General features: G+C 38.0%; 1 protein-coding gene across 2 annotated transcripts in view; it reads left to right on the forward strand.

Moving 5' to 3' along the window:
• Positions 1-21485, forward strand: part of LOC103038476 (uncharacterized) — a 107892-nt gene that overhangs the window by 64424 nt on the left and 21983 nt on the right. The window contains exons 2-3 of one of the 2 annotated variants that reach the window (XM_007228972.4): positions 682-873; positions 21147-21201. In XM_007228972.4, the coding sequence (XP_007229034.3) occupies positions 761-873; positions 21147-21201 (168 nt within the window). In that variant the 5' untranslated portion in view covers positions 682-760. Of the gene's footprint in view, positions 1-681; positions 874-21146; positions 21210-21485 lie in introns of those variants that run through there. The other variant, XM_022663511.2, reaches the window with a different exon arrangement.

Below are 21485 nucleotides of genomic sequence, written 5' to 3' on the forward strand. Positions count from 1 at the left end.
GTATAAAGAAATATACAAGCTTTTCATTAGTATTAGTAATTTTACAGTATTCTCTCTGTAAATTATCTGTAAAATCACATTAAAATGATAAGAATAGACTGTATTGATGGAAATTGCATGTGATTTTATAACACGATTCTGTATTGATTTATGGTATTGTGCTGTCATAATGATGGGAAAAGTACACTTTGCACGGCACAAAAAGTTGGATTTGTGCACTGCTGGGTATCCTTGTGGATGTGTGTGTGTGTGTAAGGAGCAGGGGTATGTGCTAGTGCTGAGTGTGCATGGTGCACCCGAGTAGCCAAGATGGCAATGAATATCTGATGGTTGACTGTTGTCTGGGTTTTAATCAGATTGTGGTGCACCTGCGTTTTACGTTGCCAAGATAGCAATACACCAAAAATGTAGATAAACACACCTCATTTCCAGACCACCACACCCAATCTGCATATATATATATTCACAAGCACCGTTGCTATTTAAACTACACAAATGCAAAGCTTGAAACTAGATCATTGTGATCGGGGTGTAAGCTAGCAATAAGCATAGTGGCACACCTTGCGCAGGGTGTAAGATAGGCCCTTTTATAGTAGTACTGTAGAAATATAACTCAGTGTGTGTGTGTGTGTGTGTAGTACTAACGCTGCTGTATGTTTATCTCCTTGTCGTTTCCTGCAGGTGCTGGTAGTGGTCAGAGTGTGTGTGAGACGGAGACGGAGTGTGTGTACATGTGTGTTCCGCTGAGCCCTCGCCCTCCATGGATTTACTCGAGCTCCCCTACACTAAAGTGCTGATCCTGGGCGCCATTGCTGCCGCCTCGGCCTTCATCGTCACCATCCTCATCGTGTTGGTGTGTGTGGGCTGTCAGAGGTGAGTCTGACCGCTAGCCGTGTACCACTAAACATAAAATACATATACATATATACTAGTGCATCTCATATTCTCAAAATGAGAACATCATTGAAAATTGACTTTATTTCAGTAATTCAGTTCAAAATGTGAAACTCATATACATTATTTTGATGTATTACACACAGAGTAAAGTGCTTATTTTTTGTTGTTGATGATTATGGCTTACAGCCAATAAAAACCCAAAAATCATTATCTCAGTACTTTTTTACTGGTACTTTTGGCAGTGTTGACAGTGTGCCAAGTGCTGCTGGAAAATGAAATCCACATCTCCATTAAAGTTGTCAACAGAGGGAAGCATGAAGTGCTGTAAGATTTTGGACTTGATAAAACACAGTGGACCAACACCAGCAGATGACATTTCATTTTCTTTCCAGCAGGACTTGGCACACGGCCCACACTGCCAAAAGTACAATTTGGTCTTATATAATATTGATTTATGTTTTTTTATTGACTGTAAGCCATAATCATCAACAATAAAAGAAATAAACGCTTAAAATAGATCAGTCTGTGTATATATTTGTATACTGCTCTGGAAAAAAATTAAGAGACACTTCAGTTTCTGAATCAGTTTCTCTGATTTTGCTATTTATATGTATATGTTTGAGTAAAAAGAACATTGTGATTTTATTTTATAAACTACAGACAACATTTCTCCCAAATTCCAAATAAAAATATTGTCATTTAGAGCATTTATTTATTTGCAGAAAATAAGAAATTACTGAAATAACAAAAAAGATGCAGAGCTTTCAGACCTCAAATAATGCACAGAAAACAAGTTCATATTCATAAAGTTTTAAGAGTTCAGAAATCAATATTTGGTGGAATAACCCTGGTTTTAATCATAGTTTACACACGTCTTGGCATGTTCTCCTCCACCAGTCTTACACGCTGCTTTTGGATAACATTATGCCACTCCTGGTGCAAAAATTCAAGCAGTTCAGCTTGGTTTGATGGCTTGTGCTCATCCATCTTCCTCTTGATTATATTCCAGAGGTTTTCAATTTGACAAAATCAAAGAAACTGCCCTTTATGTTTGTAATTTAAGGAAAACCAACCAACCAAAAACTTGTTTAAAAAAGAGAGGGCAATTTTGACCAAACAATTCATTAGTTAATAGCTTACAGCTGATAAGTGGCAATGGAATTAGAAATGGACTTCAAAAAATATTAATTTACAAAACCTTTGTGGTAAATACCCAGCACTTTCATACTTTTACCATAATAACTAAAAAAGACATAAAACACACAGAACTCTGGTATTTTTAAAAAAAGTAAAAGTCTTTTATTTAGAGGAATGACAGATGAAGCCTGTTTTCTACACCTTCAAAAGACTCTTGGAAATGTTATATATGTTACTGAAGGTCTTTCATAATTATATAACAAATAGCTGAATGTTTTATACACCACTTCAGTTTCATTCCAAGGCCAGGCGGGCTTAAAGTGTTCTGATGCAATGTTCTGAAAACACTCAGAGAAGAAGTGAAGCTTCAGGGCAGCTTTAAGCATCCAGGAGTCAGCATTCTGAATGAGGACAATGAGAGCGTACAGTAATACTCCTACTCAATCAGCAATGTACGCTTCCATTTTCTCAGCTGGTAAAGCTGCAGTGTGTGTGTGTGCCTAAAAATGCCTAAAAGAGGAACTTTCTCGTTTCCTTGACATTTTCTAGTAAATTAGAACCCCAAGACATTTATATCCAGCCCCCTACAGATTTATTTTGTTTATGCTTTTTTATCATAGTTACATTTTTCAGATCAACAAACTACGGTGGCCGAGAAAGCCCAACGCAGTGCAAATTGAAAAGCGCTGCAAAAGCACAAAACACATCCATCAAAATTACAACACAGGCGCAGCAAATAGAAAAACGCGCTGCAAATAGAAAAACGCGCTGCAACTAGAAAAACGCGCTGCAAATAGAACCACAACACAACGGAAGTGAGTCACAACACAACGGAATTTTCCCGGGGGACCTTAAAAGATACTGTACCAGCTAAGCTGCGTCTTCAGTAACGTCTCGGACTTCACTATGTGTACAAAGGACAATAAGTGGCAAACAAGGTGTTTTGTGAAGCAGAACTTTTAATAATATGCACACAACCGTGGTAATCACAGGTAATAAACATTACTAACTTTTCAGAAGCTTGTTTGCCACTTACTGTCCTTTGTATACAGCTGGTACAGCATCTTTTAAGGTCCCCCGGGAAAATTCCGTTGTGTTGTGACTCACTTCCGTTGTGTTGTGGTTCTATTTGCAGCGCGTTTTTCTATTTGCAGCGCGTTTTTCTTTTTGCAGCGCGTTTTTCTATTTGCTGCGCCTGTGTTGTAATTTTGATGGATGTGTTTTGTGCTTTTGCAGCGCTTTTCAATTTGCACTGCGCTGGGCTTTCTCGGCCACCGTAACAAACACATTTTACTATCAGACAAAGATAACCTGAGTTAAAAATAATAACAATGACTGACAAAATCCAAACTAAAATCATTTAAAAATAAAATAATAAAGGATAATATAGTAACCAAGTATTTTTTCTCTTATGATTTTGTAACATAATTTTATTTTTTTGTGTAAAACTTTTGGCACAAAATTCACTCCATAAAGAGTGCCATCTGCCCACTCAGAGAGAGCAAGGCCAGTTGTGCTCTTTCAGGGCTCCGGCAGCTGAACGCAAGCTGCATGACTGGGATTCGAACCAGCAAATAATTTCCATGTATATAAAAAAAATGGTCTCAGACTTTCTGACCTCCATCGTCACACATTTATTGGGATGATAAAACGTCACAGTGCTCTTCTGTGAGTGTATGCGTCTTATCTTTCAACTGGTACTGTACGTGCAGTCAGGTTTCACCAGTGAGTGAATGTTAATAAAACGCCCGTGTGAGGCACACCACAGTCACACACACACACACTCATTTCACACTCAGTGTGAGGAGCCCCCCGCAGTGTGTATTTGAGTGTGTTGGATCCAGTGTTGGTTTTTTGGCCTGTAGGAGTTAACACTGCTGACTTCAGTGAGGAGTAGGATGCAGTGAGACACGGCCGCGTTCTGACTGGCTGAAGTTTCACCGCTGACATCATCGTCACCCACTCTACATGATATAACATGCCACCCTCTGCCATGCAAAAACACATAAAACACTCTTCAGCTCATTATTGTACTTCTGGATTTTTATCAGTGTTAAAAATGTTCAATATCCTGAAAACACAACAAAAAACTAACTGTTTTGGTGGTGTTTTAAAGGAACTACATTATAAACTCTTAATTTATACAGTGATACAGAATAAAACGGTGTTTAATAGTGACTTCAGAGAGTACTAAAGTTGAAAACTTAAAAAAAAACATATCTTTTTGTAATGGCGAAGCAGAAAACAGGTTTATTAACCCTTTCAGACCCTGCGTCGCATTACAATGGACATCATGTATTTTCTTTATTTTAAAAGGTTTTGTTCCACATAACACTATTTAAGAGCTGTTGTTCATCAGAATAGACCAGCCAATGAACAAGTTTATTAACCAATGAAACAGTAGCTTGCCCTGGTGAAAATACAGTATACGTAATTGTACTTAAAACATATTGAGAAATGTCAGATTTATGTACTCACTTTGAATATATTGAAAGTACATTAATATTATGCTTTCATCAGATGTTTGAAAGTAAAATTTGATCATACTTTTTAAAAAGCACAATATAGTGTATTTTAAATAAATAGACTACTATAATGTTTAATGTAATTCTATTCTATGTACTCCTAAAATACTTATTTCCAAATACAAAAAGTACACATTTTTGTACAACGTTTTAGAAATTAAATTAAATGATTACATTGGAAATAAAAATTAATTAATTAATTAATTAATTTATTTATATATATATATATATATATATATATATATATATATATATATATATATATATAGGTAATACATTAATATAACAGTTTGAATGTATTCCAATGTTCTGTAATTATAATGAGGAAAATATAAATATAGGTAAATTATAGGATACAGTGTTAAATAACACATTTCAATGTCAAATACAAAATGGAAAGTAAATTTGTAACAGGCTAAAAGGTATACTAGAATTCTGCCACTTACAAAAGACAGGAACAAGAAGCATGCTTGTACTCTGATGTAAATATCTCACATATTATATTTAACATCAATTCTTACATACATTCCTAATATACCTGGTGTATAATAGTGATATGAGTTGTAATACGCAATAAATGTTGTCAGAAAAACCCAGGCAGGGTGATGAGGAAAGCGGACACAAGTGCAGGTAAGGGCGAAATAAATAAATAATTTATTAAATAAATAACAAAGAAACAAGGAAACGAGGAACAAGTAAACATGTAACAAAGATAAACGAATAACCAAAAACCAAAACAAACCAGTGAAACAAAAGAACATAAGCTAAGCCCACAAGAGATAAAGATAATAAATAAACAGGGAATATATACAAGGGAAGAAACTAGAAATAAACAAGGAAAATAACTATAAACGAGAAAACAAGAAATAAACAAGAAACAAGGAACTAAGGCTATGAGAGAACAAGGAAACACTGAGAAAAGCTATTAAACACTGAGAGAGACAAACGACAGGTGAAGGTGCAAAGACCGACGGAGACAAAGTGGCAGAGGAGGGCTATTTAACAAACAGGAAACACACTAGAATTGGAAACACCTGGGGCAGGGGCGGAGCTACAAATGAGAAACACATGGAAAAGTACTGAGACAGAACACAGGGGCACAGGTCACGTGGGACACACACAGAGACATGAGACAGGGCTAAGACCTGACAAATGTATTATAATTTTATGCAAAAAAAAAATACAGGTTATATACATTAAGTAGTTTAAATGTTTAAATGTGACTTAAGTATATTTAAAATAGTTCCATTTCAGTACAGTTAACTACACTAAGCACAATTTAAGTAAGACTTTTTTACTATATTTATACAATTAAAGTATAATAAGTTTGTAACAACTATTAAAGCAAATTTCTACTAATTTAATGTGATTTAGGACACTTTAGAATCATGTTTTTCACTGTTTAGAGATAGTTTATGACATAAAAAAGTTCAATATAAGAAATAAAATATTACACACGGGCTTCCAATCCAATGGGAATATAAAGAAAAAACATATATTTATATAAATATTTTAATTCATTGCATTTAAATGGTATATATTTTTTATAGTAGAATATTGGAGTCTTCTTTACAGACAGGAAACAGCATTTTCACATATTTTAATTCAGGTTTGAAAGGGTTAACAAAAAGGGGGGTACAAGGCATAGTCAGAGCAAGTAGAGTCAGAACCAGTGAACAGCAGCAAGAGAGATCAAACATACCATAAAGAGATAAACGCCTTGTTGATTGGATAAAGTGTCAACACTCAGCAACAGGTGAAGAGGAGTGAGGGGTTTATATAGGCCAGTGAGCAGGTGTTTAGAATTCAGGTGATTGGTTTCCTGGAGGTGCCATGTACAGTGTCATGTGATTGTGAGAGTCAGTGTGTGGTGCATCCTGGGTATCGTAGTTCGAAGACCTAAAATTGCAAGTAGAACTGAGTGTGGGAGAGACAGGAGCGCTTTCTAAAGTCGTCCAAACTATGAAAAAATATATATGGATTTTTTTATTTAAAAAACTGTTAAACAAACCATAAAATGTTTTATATTTAACATTCTTCAAAAGTAGCACTTTTTGTTTAGAGGGCAGTTTTGCTGGATTTCTTGGCTGGATTTTCTCAGTCAGTTTTATGAGGCAGAGTCACCTTGAATTCAGGCTTTCAGTTAACAGCTGTGCTAAACTTGTCAAAAGTTAATTTAATTGCTTGAATTTCTTGCTCCTCTTAATGTGTTTGAGAGCATCAGTTGGCAAGAACTTCTAAGAAGTAAAGAAAACTACTTTAAGAAATGAAGGTCAGTCAAATACGAAATAATTTCAGAGTGCAGTCATCGCAAAGACCATCAAAACCATTATGATGAAACTGGCTCTCATCAGGACCACCCCAGGAAAGCTGCTCTGTTACCAGCCTCAAAAACCGCAAGAGAACAGCACCTCAGATAAGAGCACCTAAATGCTTATTCATTTTGTGTTCCGTTATAGTCAGGATGACTTTAGTATTAATTTACAATGTAGAAAAAATAAATAAAAAATCAAAACATTGAATGAGAACGTGTGTCCAAGCTTTTCATTGGTACTGTAGTTTTAAAAAGAGCCGCACAAACAGTTTCACTATGTAGTAAAAGAACCCTGTTCCCAGTACAATATAGAACCCTTTTCCAATAGAGTTTATTGAGAGGAACTCTATGGTTCTTCTACTGAGTGCTATCAGCTCATGGCTACAGCTGCTATAATTAGTAGAATTATGCTGTAAGAAAAAAAGCAAAAGAATATAGGTGTGTATTGTGTTTAAAATAGCATCAACACACTGGATATAAATAGCATTATATTCACCTGCCAGTGTAAACTGCTCTGGTTAAAAGCATTTAATAAATATTTCACCCACTCATTAAAACTCCCCCTGTGAGTAGAAATGCCTCCAACACTTGAAGGGGTGTCACATTATTGCGGACGCGTAAAAGAGGAAACTGATCTGCTCATTCACGCTGTGAAAGTATGTGAGCAGGATATTTACGGGAACAGCAATTTTATTTTATTTAGTATTCTACTTATTGTGGATGTGTGTGTATGTGTGTGTGTGACATGTAGGGGTGTACAGTGCACCTACATTGCCAAGATAGCAGTGAACTTCGGATGGTTGACTGCAGCGGTGCGAATCTGTCAGTATCTGGCGATGTGATTTTCGATTTTGAAGCGATTTTCGATTTAAATAGTCTATAAATTTTGTTTCAATTATGCGATATGGAAGATGAAAGGTCAAATTAAACAAACTGAACATTTATTTAACCTTAAATATTAAACATACAACTGGGTCCAGGAGTCAGATGTAGGTGTTAGTCTATCAGCATTAATCAGAGCTTCTCTTACTTTATTCTTGGTTTCACTGTAGATTTGTGGCTCTGCTTTATCTATTTAAAAAGCTACGTGAAGGTAAAACGTACCTCAAGTTCAGTTTATTATACATAAACTTAAACCCCTCGTTTTCAACTGAGCTGTATGGTCATAAATCCTGATGATGAAGCGCCCAAACACTGTCTTTTAGCAACGACAGGACGGGTTGAATCACCCTCCTCTCCTGCTTCATGCTAGCAAACTACATTCAGATAAATGGAGCTGGCTAACTAAGTAGCTTGCTGTATGGTGGCCTAGACAGCCTTCTTCTAAGGTGGCCAAGTGGATGCATAATGCAGTATGCAGTACTGTCAGGAGTAGGAGCATTTTGAATCGATTCAGAATCGGCAGGACTAGGAATCACGATTCTTTAAAGAATCGTTTTTTTTCAGCAACCCAGTTGACTGTTATCAGGGTTTAAATCAGTCAGTGGTGCACCTGTGTTTTCCACTGACACACGCCAGATATTTACCTGAACACACCTCACTTTCAGCGGTGTGGATATATATTTCTAAACTGTGTTGCTATTTAAATGGCGCAGGCGCAATGGGCGAAAATAGAGTGTTGGTGGGACATAAGGTAGCAATCACGACGCACCTTGTGCATCAGGACGCACCTTGCACAGGGTGTAAGATAAAGCCCTAGGAGTGATGGGGGAGAGAGAGAGCACCATCTACCCACCCAGACAGAGCATGACCAATTGTGCTTACTCTGACTCCGGCTGCTGAGGGTAAGCAGCATGACCCGGGATTCAAAGCAGTGATCCTTGAATCTCCTTAGTCAGCTTTATAAAACTGTGTTTAAAAGTTTTTAATATGTACAGATCTACAAAACATGCACAGAATTACAGATTTATTCAATCTACTAAACACGGTAACTCTGTAACTGTAAGTTTTCTCGGCGAGAAATAACCGGAGGAGCTGTATGTGTGGACAGTTGTGTGTATGTCAGTTGTACTGAACTCTGCTGGACTTTATTCTGCCAGCGCCCCTTTTACTACAGAGTCTGGGAAATGTCTGACACTCCAGGCATTTTCCAGAGTTCTTATGTGAAAATGGCTTAAGTAAGGACAGTTTTCCAGTTTATGTAAATTGATCTATCTCACGGCTCTGATTTGCTTTGATGTGAGATCAAAGTAAATGTAAAAAAAAAGTTAATAACATCATAAATTATTGCACTGTCGTATTATACCTCAAATGTTCAGATAAAGTAATGGAGTCATATTTTATATCATGCTAATAAACTAGGTTATGTGTATTGTGGTATATTCAGTCATTGGGGTTCATTAGTTTATTTTCTTATGTTGAAATGATCTACTGCTGTTATTAATTGATTATTCAGTTTTGTACAGATTGTTTGATCATGAAAAGCGTGGGTTTACAGACCACTGGCAACCTGTGTGATACATCACCTGACCAAAAGACTTGCAAACATGAATAATGAACTACTAATAAACTACTGAATAAAAAGGTAAAATTGCAAGGAAATTGCAATACTGTTGTTGGATTTCCAATTATCAGGAGAAATTAATTAAGTTGATAAATTAGTTTAAGCTTCTCAAAGGTTATCCAGGATGAGTTTGGTATGAGCATTCACTGTGGACTTTGACCTGCTTTACCCCACTGTACCGCACTCTGCCTTGCTCTACCTCACCCTTCCTAATTATACCTTACTGTACCTCACTCTCTATCAATATGTCTCACTCTACCACAATCTACCACACTGTAGTTATTTTACATCACTCTTATTCCCTCAACCTTCCTCTCCTTCACTGCACCTCGCTCCACCACACTTCACCTCACGCAACGTCTACTGTTCATACTATGTACTGGTCAAACTCCAGCAGCTTTAAAAGGTTTCTAAGCCAAAGATTTTTTTCAGTCCTGTTACCAAAATTCATGTGACATTTAAAAAGCATGTTTAAAAGCAAGTCCACTAAATCCTTTGATTTTCTCTCAAGAAAGTCTTTATTTTAAAGAAATGGTTGACTGCATGTTCAAATCATTGATATTTATGACCAAAAAAAAATCACTATATATGCATGCACATTGTATTTTTATTTATCTTATCAAGAAGACCCAAACCTGAAATGTATCAAATTTATTATCATGCAATTTATTAAATAAATGGATACGTGATGAACCAAAGAGAATTTGTAAAAAAAAAAAAGTGGTTTACAGTACTTTATATTTACATTAATAAATCAATAAGCAAGGGGACTCATTTCTGTTACTGGAACTCACTCCTGTTACTGACACTCACTCCGGTTACTTTCTATGTTTTGAGTAACAAGAATTAAAGTAACAGGAACAAACTAACTAATGAGGGAAATTAATTTGGGTCTCCCAAATTCTTCAGAAGAACCAGCTGATGTCACTTCCTGTTGTAGATGTGACTTGTAGAATGTTCCAGATGTTTCAGATGGGGTAATGTGTTACGGTAACAGGAATGAGTGAAACCCAGGAACACAACTAAAATGTGTATTTTAACTTAAATATTATGGATTTATTATGAAAAAAAATATTTTATAGCATAGGTGGGATTTGGAGTCAGATAACAAGGCAAAAAATGACATCTCTGATAGATTTTAATAATTATATTTCATTGTAGAGTTTATAAAAATGGCACAGATTCGGTGGAATGTCCCATATCGTAACAATAAACATATTTTAATTTATTGTACATTTCTTTGTGATGTCTGTACTGGACACTGGATTGCTTTATGTCCAATACTGGCCCTGATAATTACAGTCTCCCCTCAATATGAAAGCCCATCTCACTTAAGAAGACCGCTGAGTCCCCAGGGGGCTACTTTAGCCTTTTTCCATTTACACTGTCCTGTTTAACTGATAAGTTTCCCTTTCTTCTCTGTTTTTTTAGACGTCCTGAGTAAAGTAAGCTTAGCCTGTTCATTAATCAAGTGCTCCCGACTGTGTTTAGGAGGTATTTCACTGTGATTTTAGAATAAAAGCCTCCTTGTTCTAAAAAGTTCTAAAATCCTGCTCTGCCAGTTTCAGGGGGCTCTGATGGGGGTCCTAAAGATATCCCACTCTGTCCTCCCAGCGTCTGCTTTCTTTCTTTCTCATTTCCTTCTCCGTTTTTCTTCATTTAAGCTCTTTTCCTGCTTGTGCCGCTCCCCCCGCAGTGAGGGGAGTGGATGCGATGAATAATAAAATCATTCATCAGATGGGAGTTCTCTGAGAGCAGTAATTTATAGAGGACTGGGATCTCCCAGCGGCTCGTTGGGGGAAACGTATTGTGTTCAGAAACCGCAATAAATCAGACTTCTCCTTAAAATATAAAGCACCTTTTTTTGTGATTTGTATTGTTTGTTGTTTATATTGGCTGTTTGTTCTTAATTTATATTTTCGTGTAGCCCTCGGTTTCAAGACCACAGTGGGCTGAAACAGGTTGCAGCACCCCTGTGGGGTTATGAGTTGCTGAAGAGTGCATGGCCAGTTATTACAAAGACAAAATGTATGGAAACATTTTTTTAAAATGTTTTTTCTTTTTGGAAACCTTTTATGTCTGAAGAACTTAAACCTTATTTGCATGATTTTTACTCTGTAAAAGGGACAACAGCCACAAGTTTCCAATAAAGAATTGTAAAATTATAGTAATTCTTAAGCAAGATTACTGTATATTAAGAAGAGAAATTTCTCAAAAACTTTCTACATAGTTTAAAACTGACTGCAAAACAATGCTATGCTGAAATGTGATTTTGTGTGAATGTGATTCCAGTGTGCAGCAGCCTTACGGATCTGACAGCACCTGATGAAGAGGCTGTACCAAAAAATAAAAAAAAACATCTTTTCTATATCTTAGAAAAAATAGAGTGTTTATTACTGTTTTATTTATTGGTAATTACCCATTAAACCAAGTCAAAAGCATAACATATTACTGACATCCTAAATTAAGCTGACTTAAATATTATTAATTATTTTTTTCTTATAGTCCTGTCAGTTTTGAATGAGAATCATAAACTTTACAAAGTGACACAGATTAGTGTCATTTAGCCTATTTTTCAGTCATTTTCATTGACTTTTATTTTTGAGTTTTTGGAAGCATCTCGTCATGCAGCTTTAACTGTGATTATCTCTCAGATCCCTCAGGAGAGAGACAGATAAAGGAAATTGGACTTTGTTTCATCAGTGCAGGAGAATCAGGAGATGCAGACAGATCCCAATCATCACTCAGAGATGATGACACTGATGTTCTCTGGCTGATGTTCACCAGGAACACAGATAATAAACCCTGTATTGTGTTTGAATGTCACTTTCTGTTCAAAGAAGCTTTGCAGTCCAAAAACAGCGTTCAGATATAACATTGAATTCATTCATAATGTGAATGTGAATTAAGCTGGTTGGTCATCTGACATGTTAAGGTTAAACTAGAGTTTTATTTGACAAAATCATATAACGCAAACTTAACAGACTGGTCTCTCTCACACATTGATTCTATAAGAAATAGAAATAAGAATAAGAATAAAAAATAAAAATAAAACTTTCCTAGGTCTTATATAGTGCAGACCATAATGGTTTGTGTTTTTTTCTCCTAAATCTCTTGTAATGCATAACCATAACCTCCAATGCTTGAAGTGCAAACAGAGACAGAACATTTTTTTAAGTACAGTACAGAGCTAAAAGATTAGTATAACTGCCTATGAAACAGTCACATGTAGGATTTACTTACAGTATTTACATATGGTTTGTGTCTTGTTGGTCACTCTGTTACCGTTTATTGTTTCCACTGGAGCCAAAATGCAGCCAGACATACAACTTAAAAGTAGCAGAAGCTTCTTCTATGCAAATGCCCGAATTTTCCTCTTCTGCTGAGAGCTGCTCTCACTGCTCAGGCACCACTCGCTGCTATTGCTACTGTGTTGCCAGATCCCTTTTAAAAAGTCCACACTAAACTGTTTTTTTTCCCCGCGAGACAGGTTTAAGCTTAACGAGAAATATTGGCATGTTTTAATCTCGCGAGATCTCGTCACACCCCTAAAAAATAGTACTAATAATAAAATATGTACGTTTTTTGGACTGTAAGGGGCACTAGATTATAATTCACAGTATCAATTAATGTCTATTTCCTGGTCTATTTTCATACATAAGGTGCACTGGATTTAAAAGACGATAACAGACGGTAATTCTTAAAGAATTTTTTTCTCTCCTGAGTAAAGGATTTATGTTTATTTACAGTAAACTTAGATATATCGCTAGCCACAGTTAGCCTCGCTTAGCACTAGTAAATGCCACCCAACAGAGCTACACTGAGTTTCTCTGGTAAGCCAGGGCGCTATCAGCTAGTGGTTCATCCCACATAGCTTGTTTTAAATGGTAAACACATTACATTACATTGCATTACATTACAGTTGGCAGATGCTTTTGTCAAAAGTGACTTAAAATAATGTACATAGAGTAATAGAAGTTGAAGGTTAAAAAAAAAAAAACTTTTTTGGGGGCTACATTCCGAGATACTGACCTCTGAATGGCGAAAGAGCTAGCTCTTAGCGGCTAAAACTAATACTACTTCAGCCTTGGTGCTGAAGAACCTTCACTGAAACTTCTGTATAATGCTGTACTTCAGCGGCGTGGCTTTACTGCTCCTTACAACCTGACTGGTAGAATTCATTCATAAGTAGCATCATTTACTAAGTTTTGGCTAATTTTGTTTGGCCAGCTCTGTTTGGTTAACTGTGTTTGGCCAGCTCTGTGTGATTATCTGTGTTGGCTAGCCCTGTTTGGCTAGCTCTGTTTGATTTACTGTTTTGGCTAGCCCTGTTTGGCTTGCTCTGTTTGGCTAGCTCTGTTTGATTAAGTGTGTTGGCTAGCCCTGTTTGGCTAACTTTGTTTGGCTAGCTCTGTTTAGCTAACTTTGTTTGGCTAGCTCTGTTTTGTTAACTGGTTTTGGCTAGCTCTGTTTGGCTGTCTGTTTTTGGCTAGCTCTGTTTGGCTGTCTGTTTTTGGCTAGCTCTGTTTGGTTAACTGTGTTCGGCTGGCTGTGTTTGGTTAACTGTTTTTGACTAGCTCTGTTTGACTGTCTGTGTTTGGCTAGCTCTGTTTGGTTAACCGTGTTTGGCTGTCTGTGGTTGGCTAACTGTGTTTGACTAGCCCTGTTTGGTTAACCATGTTCGGCTGGCTGTGTTTGGTTAAATGTTTTTGACTAGCTCTGTTTGACTGTCTGTGTTTGGCTAGCTCTGTTTGGTTAACCGTGTTTGGCTGACTGTGGTTGGCTTACTGTGTTTGACTAGCCCTGTTTGGTTAACTGTGTTTGGCTGTCTGTGGTTGGCTTACTGTGTTTGGCTGGCTCTGTTTTGTTAGCTGTGTTTGGCTGTCTGTGGTTGGCTTACTGTGTTTGACTAGCCCTGTTTGTTTAACCGTGTTTGGCTGGCTGTGTTTGGTTAACTGTTTTTGACTAGCTCTGTTTGACTGTCTGTGTTTGGCTAGCTCTGTTTGGTTAACCGTGTTTGGCTGTCTGTGGTTGGCTAACTGTGTTTGACTAGCCCTGTTTGGTTAACTGTGTTTGGCTGTCTGTGGTTGGCTTACTGTGTTTGACTAGCCCTGTATGTTTAACTGTGTTCGGCTGGCTGTGTTTGGTTAACTGTTTTTGACTAGCTCTGTTTGACTGTCTGTGTTTGGCTAGCTCTGTTTGGTTAACCGTGTTTGGCTGTCTGTGGTTGGCTAACTGTGTTTGACTAGCCCTGTATGGTTAACTGTGTTTGGCTGTCTGTGGTTGGCTGTGTTTGGCTGGCTCTGTTTGGTTAACCGTGTTTGGCTGTCTGTGGTTGGTTAACTGTGTTTGACTAGCTCTGTTTGCTTAGCTGTGTTGGGCTGTCTGTGTTGGGCTGTCTGTGTTTGGCTGGCTGTGTTGTTTGGTCTGGATGCTGTGCGGTTTATGCAGGTGTATGTTGGGCAGGTTGTGTAGCTGCAGGGTCACCGAGCCTCAGGTGTGCTCAGGTCTGTTGTCTCCCCTGAGGCTATCTAAAGCCCTCTGGGGAACCAGGCTTGGAGAACCATAAACAACCCAGAGCTTCTACATCATCAGTACAGCAGTGCTCCACTCAGAGCAGCTGAAACTGAGAAGATCTTCTTCATGCTACTTTACTTTATTTTAGATTCAGTCTTTGTTTCTCACTGGTTTACATTCATGTTCGAGGTAATCATCTATGGATTGATTTAAGCTATAATACATATTATTATAATAAAACATATAATTATATTTCATTAAAATAAAAAAACACTGGTACATTTTTAATGAAGTATAATTTACTAAAATAATAATCTAATGGATATGAGTTTGAGTAGTGATATTTCATTGTGCATCAAAGAGAGAATAGAGGAATTTGCACTTGCAGTAATTGAACCCTCAACCATTCTCAATACAGTCATGTGACAATAAATAGTATATGTATCTGGTACAGAAGCACGTTTAAATCTGTCTTAAATTTGGTTTGAAAAGACCAGATTATGTGTTCACACAGCGTGAATGTGCACTTCAAAATCTGAATACTACAGAACATCTTAAAAGTTCTTCATGGTCAGTGTTAAATATGGAGTCCAGTATAGAGTTTTTCGTCTTAAAAGAAACTGTAATTAAAACAAAAAAAATGTTTTTTTAAAGTCAAATGGTGAGTAAAGTGCTTTTGTTTATTTACAGTAAGCTTAGATGGCTTACTGTTTAGATGGTTGCAGCTGCATTAGCATTAGCACTGAAAAACCCTGAGTGTTCCAGTAAACCAGGGCGATATTAGCTAGCTCTTTGTCCCACATAGTTTGTTTAACATGCAGGCTACAGGCTGATAATACTCTAAACTGCAAAAGAGCTAGTGTTTAGCACAGTTAGCGGGTCATGCTAATTCTTCTCAAGCAGTGCTAGCCAGGGTGAGCAGCAGGCTACAGGCCGATAATAGTCACCTCTAAACAGCAAAAGAGCTAGCGCTTAGCAGATAAAGCTAATGCTGCTCCAGCAGTGCTAGCTAGAGTTAGCAGCAGGCTACAGGTGGATAATACTCAAGTATATTCAATTTTTTACCATATTTTTCACACTATAAGGTGCACTTACAATCTTTTCCTTTTTTCCAAAAATTGTCAGTGCAGCTTTTAATCCGGTGTGCCTTATGTATAAATTTTACCAGTCAGGTTGTAAGGAGCAGTAAAGCCACTTCACTGAAGTACAGCGTTATACAGGAGTTTCAGTTTAGTTCTCTAGCATCGAGACTGGAGTAGCATTAGCATTAGCCACTAACCGCTTTTTCCCTGTTCAGAGGTGAGTATTATCGGCCTGTAGCCTGCTGCTAACCCTCAGCTAGCAATGCTGGAGCAGCATTATCTTTAGCCGCTAACCGCACTAGATCTTCCTTTGTTGAGAGGTGAGTGTATCAGACTGTAGCCTGCGTTTTTGCTGTGTTAAAACAAGCTATGTGGGAAGAACCGCTAGCTTATATCATCCTTGCTTCTTGCTTACCGGAACACACAGGGTATCTCAGTGTAGCTAGCGGTTAGCCAGTAATGCTAATACTCCAGCTTTAGTGCTGAAAAAATTTGGAAATCAAAGCTTACTGTAAAGAAATGGAAGCGCTGTTCTCATCCAAATAAACAGTGTTCGGGAGAGAAATCTGTGTAGATTGCATCCAGCGCTCGTTTGACTTTAAAAGAAAGTCATTTTTTATTACAGTTTTGTTAACTTAGCTTAGCTTTACTTAACTTAGTTATCTACCCCCTCCCACCATCACCCAGCAATGAGACCTGCTGAATTATAAATTCCTTATTGTGTCTCTTGTAACCTGGTGTGCCTTATGTATGAAAATAAACCAGAAAATAGTCGCTCATAGGTAGTGTGCCTTATAATACTTTGCGACTTATAGTGAGAAAATATACGGTACATAAAGGTAAAGCAGTATAAATGAGCCCAATGTGAAATGTCTAATCTGTCTGAGGGTTGTTAACACGACACAGTGAATCAGATTTTCAGAATATGTTCACTTGAAAAATATGTGAAGATTCTGTTCATATTTGCTCGCATATCAACTTTGGTTGTCTTAGTAACAACACAGACCCACATACACATGCTTAGGTATGATTTTCTTGCCTTACATGCAGGGAAAAAAACAGTTGAAAAAAAAACATAAACTCTTTATAATATGTGGCTTTCTGGCTTTCTTGCTGTTCAGCTAAACAGATGTGCCAAAGCCTAAGTCTAATATTGGCTGCAAGAATATAAAGTGATGTGAACACAGCAGCGCTGAGGTAATGTTTAAATAGAGTGAGAGAGCTGGTCTGGGGAAACATGATGGAGTCTAGTAAGGAGTGACAGATAAAAGACAGAAAGAAAGAAAGAAAGACTGTGTGAGAGAGAGATACAGAGAGTGAGAGAGATGGTAAAGAATGCCCCCCGCTGTGCCCACATGCGTGTGCAGTGTGAGAGATATACGTAGGTGCAGATGTTAAAAATGGACGAGAGTGGGAAAGACAGAGAGAGAGAGAGGGAGGTGGTGTAAAGAGGAGAAGAGTGTGAGAATGTGATGAGGAGGCTGTTGGAGGAGTGTGAGAATGCCAGAGGCCGTGATTGCCATCATGACGTGTAAGTGTGTGTGTGTGTGTGTGTGTGTGTGTGAGGGAGAGAGAGAGAGAGAGAGAGAGAGAGAGAGATGGAGATAATGAGAGAAAGAGAGGGAGTCCTCACACATACGTCATCTTATCTATTGTCAGACTGATCCAATGACACCGGCAGAGACTCACATTAAAACTAGATTTAATTTAATCTCTGTTTAGAATGATTCACACCTGCCTTGTTTGGTTCAGACCCTGGGACTTTTCAGTCAGGACAATATCAGGTCAGGATCAAACAAAAACCCTAATCTGTTTTTAGAAGTGTAAAAAACATTTTTAAATGATTTAAAACTACAGAAAGTTGAGACAGACTTTTATCACCCATTAAACAATAGAATTCTGTCCAACAAATTAATTTTTATTTATGCTTAGTGTCCTTGTGCTATTAGCATAGCCGCTATTTTTCTTGTTTTTGCTAATTCTATGCTAAAAACGCATTCCTGTTACTTTCAGTCCTGTTACTCATAACATAAAGAGTAGCAGGAGTTGGTGCCGGTAACAGGAGAGAGTGCCAGTAACAGAAGTGAGTGCCAGTAACAGGAGTGAGTTGCAGTAACTGGAGTGAGTTTCAGTAACAAGAGTGAGTACCAGGGACAGGAGAGAGTGCCAGTAACAGAAATAAAGAAATTGATTCATTAATTTAATAAGTTAATGTTAACCACTTTTTTTCAAATTCTGTTTGATTTATCATTTATCTATTAGTTTCTTACATTAATTGCATGAAAATTGTACCAATTTCAGGTTTGGGTCTTCTTGAAAAGTTAAAAAATGCTTTAAATATTTTAGACAAATACAATGTGCATACACACACATATATATATATACACTGCTCAAAAAAATAAAGGGAACACTCAAATAACACAATAAAACTCCAAGTAAATCAAACTTCTGTGAAATTAAACTGTCCACTTAGGAAGCAAAACTGATTGACAATCAATTTCACCTGCTGTTGTGCAAATAGAATAGACAACAGGTGGAAATTATTGGCAATTAGCAAGACACACTTAATAAAGGAGTGGTTCTGCAGGTGGGGACCACAGACCACTTCTCAGAACCTATGCTGTCTGGCTGATGTTTTGGTCAGTTTGGAATGTGGGTGGTGCTTTCACACTCGTGGTAGCATGAGACGGACTCTACAACCCACACAAGTGGCTCAGGTAGTGCAGCTCATCCAGGATGGCACATCAATGCGAGCTGTGGCAAGAAGGTTTGCTGTGTCTGTCAGCGTAGTGTCCAGAGGCTGGAGGCGCTACCAGGAGACAGGCCAGTACACCAGGAGACTTGGAGGAGGCCATAGGAGGGCAACAACCCAGCAGCAGGACCGCTACCTCCGCCTTTGTGCAAGAAGGAACAGGAGGAGCACTGCCAGAGCCCTGCAAAATGACCTCCAGCAGGCCACAAATGTGCATGTGTCTGCACAGACGGTTAGAAACCGACTCCATGAGGATGGTATGAGGGCCCGACGTCCACAGATGGGGGTTGTGCTCACAGCCCAACACCGTGCAGGACGCTTGGCATTTGCCAGAGAACACCAGGATTGGCAAATTCGCCACTGGCGCCTTGTGCTCTTCACAGATGAAAGCAGGTTCACACTGAGCACATGACAGACGTGACAGAGTCTGGAGATGCCGTGGAGAGCGGTCTGCTGCCTGCAACATCCTTCAGCATGACCGGTTTGGCAGTGGGTCAGTAATGGTGTGGGGTGGCATTTCTTTGGAGGGCTGCACGGGCTGCATGTGCTCACCAGAGGTAGCCTGACTGCCATTAGGTACCGAGATGAGATCCTCAGACCCCTTGTGAGACCGTATGCTGGTGCGGTTGGCCCTGGGTTCCTCCTAATGCAGGACAATGCTAGACCTCATGTGGCTGGAGTGTGTCAGCAGTTCCTGCAAGATGAAGGCATTGAAGCTATGGACTGGCCCGCCCGTTCCCCAGACCTGAATCCGATTGAGCACATCTGGGACATCATGTCTCGCTCCATCCACCAACGTCACGTTGCACCACAGACTGTCCAGGAGTTGGCGGATGCTTTAGTCCAGGTCTGGGAGGAGATCCTTTAGGAGACCATCCGCCACCTCATCAGGAGCATGCCCAGGCGTTGTAGGGAGGTCATACAGGCACGTGGAGGCCACACACAATACTGAGCCTCATTTTGACTTGTTTTAAGGACATTACATTAAAGTTGGATCAGCCTGTAGTGTGTTTTTTCACTTTAATTTTGTGTGTGGCTCCAAATCCAGGCCTCCATTGGTTAATAAATTTCATTTCCATTGATGCTTTTTGTGTGATTTTGTTGTCAGCACATTCAACTTTGTACAGAACAAAGTATTCAATGAGAATATTTCATTCATTCAGATCTAGGATGTGTTATTTGAGTGTTCCCTTTATTTTTTTGAGCAGTATATATATATATATATATATATATATATATATATATATATATATATATATATATATATATATATATAGTGATTTCTTTTAATGTAACCATTAACCTTGTAAAAAAATAAGTAAAGCTGCCTGGGATTGACCTGTACATGTTTTGAATAGTTAAATATACAGCTCCGGAAAAGAAAATTAGAAACCTCTTCAGTTTCTGAATCAGTTTCTCTGATTTTGCTATTCATAGGTAAATGTTTGAGTTAAATGAATATTGTTGTTTTATTCTATAAACTACGGACAACATTTCTCCCAAAATCCAAATAAAAATATTGTCATTTAGAGCATTTATTTTTCAAATAATAAGAAATATCTGAAATAACAAAAAAGATGCAGAGCTTTTAGACCTCAAATAATGCAAAGAAAACAAGTTCATATTCATAAAGTTTTAGGAGATCAGAAATCAATATTTGGTGGAATAACCCTGTTTTTAATCACAGTTTTCATGCATATTGGCATGTTCTCCTTCACCAGTCTTACACACTGCTTTTGGATAACTTTATGCCTCTACTCCTTTTGCAAAAATTCAAGCAGTTCAGTTTGATTATATTTTAGTTTTCAATTAGTTAAAATCAAAGAAACTCGTCATTTTAGGGGTCTCTCTTTTTCCAGAGCTGTATGTGTTATTAGATTCAGAGTTGAAAAAAGATAGATAAAAAAATGTTTAATTTTAGTTACAACAAGCAAATGGCACCCATTCAGTGCAGTGGCCCGCATGCTATCATATCTGCCTTTTACATAAAACCTATTTTATACAGTAGAAGCCAGAAGTGTATTTACACCCGACTCAGTTCAGGCTGAAGCTGTGATGTCTGCATGATGCTAATGTGTTGCCATTGATTCCACTGCTTGTTAGCAACATTAGCCGTGCAGCTGTAGCGTAACACTAAAAACGCTAGCTGTAATTTTACCCTGGAGCCGGAGAGAAAGTGAGTAAATCAGATTTACACCACCCCATCACTTTAACCTCGTTACACACAGCACACGCCAGTACACACACTGCAGCCCCCAGCACAGCTTCTTCAGCTCACACTCAGTCCCAGATTAATGAACCAGTGATGAGCCTCTCTAGCGGTGAACCTCCCAGTCCCTGAGGTGACGAGCGCTTACTGGTTAGACTGGTATGTACTGTGTGGGTAACTGACTGTGTAAATTTTCTCTCTTCTTTACAGGAAAAGCAAAAGTAAACATGCCCAGTCCAATGGAGGGAGTCACAGGATGGACACGGTGAGTGTGTACGTTTTTATTATTATTTATTAATTTATTATTATTTGTTTAATTTTATTATTCTGTACAGTTACAGACAGACTAAGATGCTTATATAAGCAGCGGTCAGTTTATTGACAGATTCTCAGGGACGTAGGGGGCGGGGGTGGGCTGGGAATCGATTATGAACTGTAGCTGTACATTTATTATCATTTCTTGCTTTTCAGCACAGAATATTAAGACTTCACATATATTCCATGTTGTACAGACCAAACCTGTGATAAGGCCCACTATAACTGCTCATC

The sequence above is a fragment of the Astyanax mexicanus genome, chromosome 13 (assembly GCF_023375975.1).
Source record: "Astyanax mexicanus isolate ESR-SI-001 chromosome 13, AstMex3_surface, whole genome shotgun sequence".
In the NCBI taxonomy this organism is placed as follows: Eukaryota; Metazoa; Chordata; class Actinopteri; order Characiformes; family Acestrorhamphidae; genus Astyanax; species Astyanax mexicanus.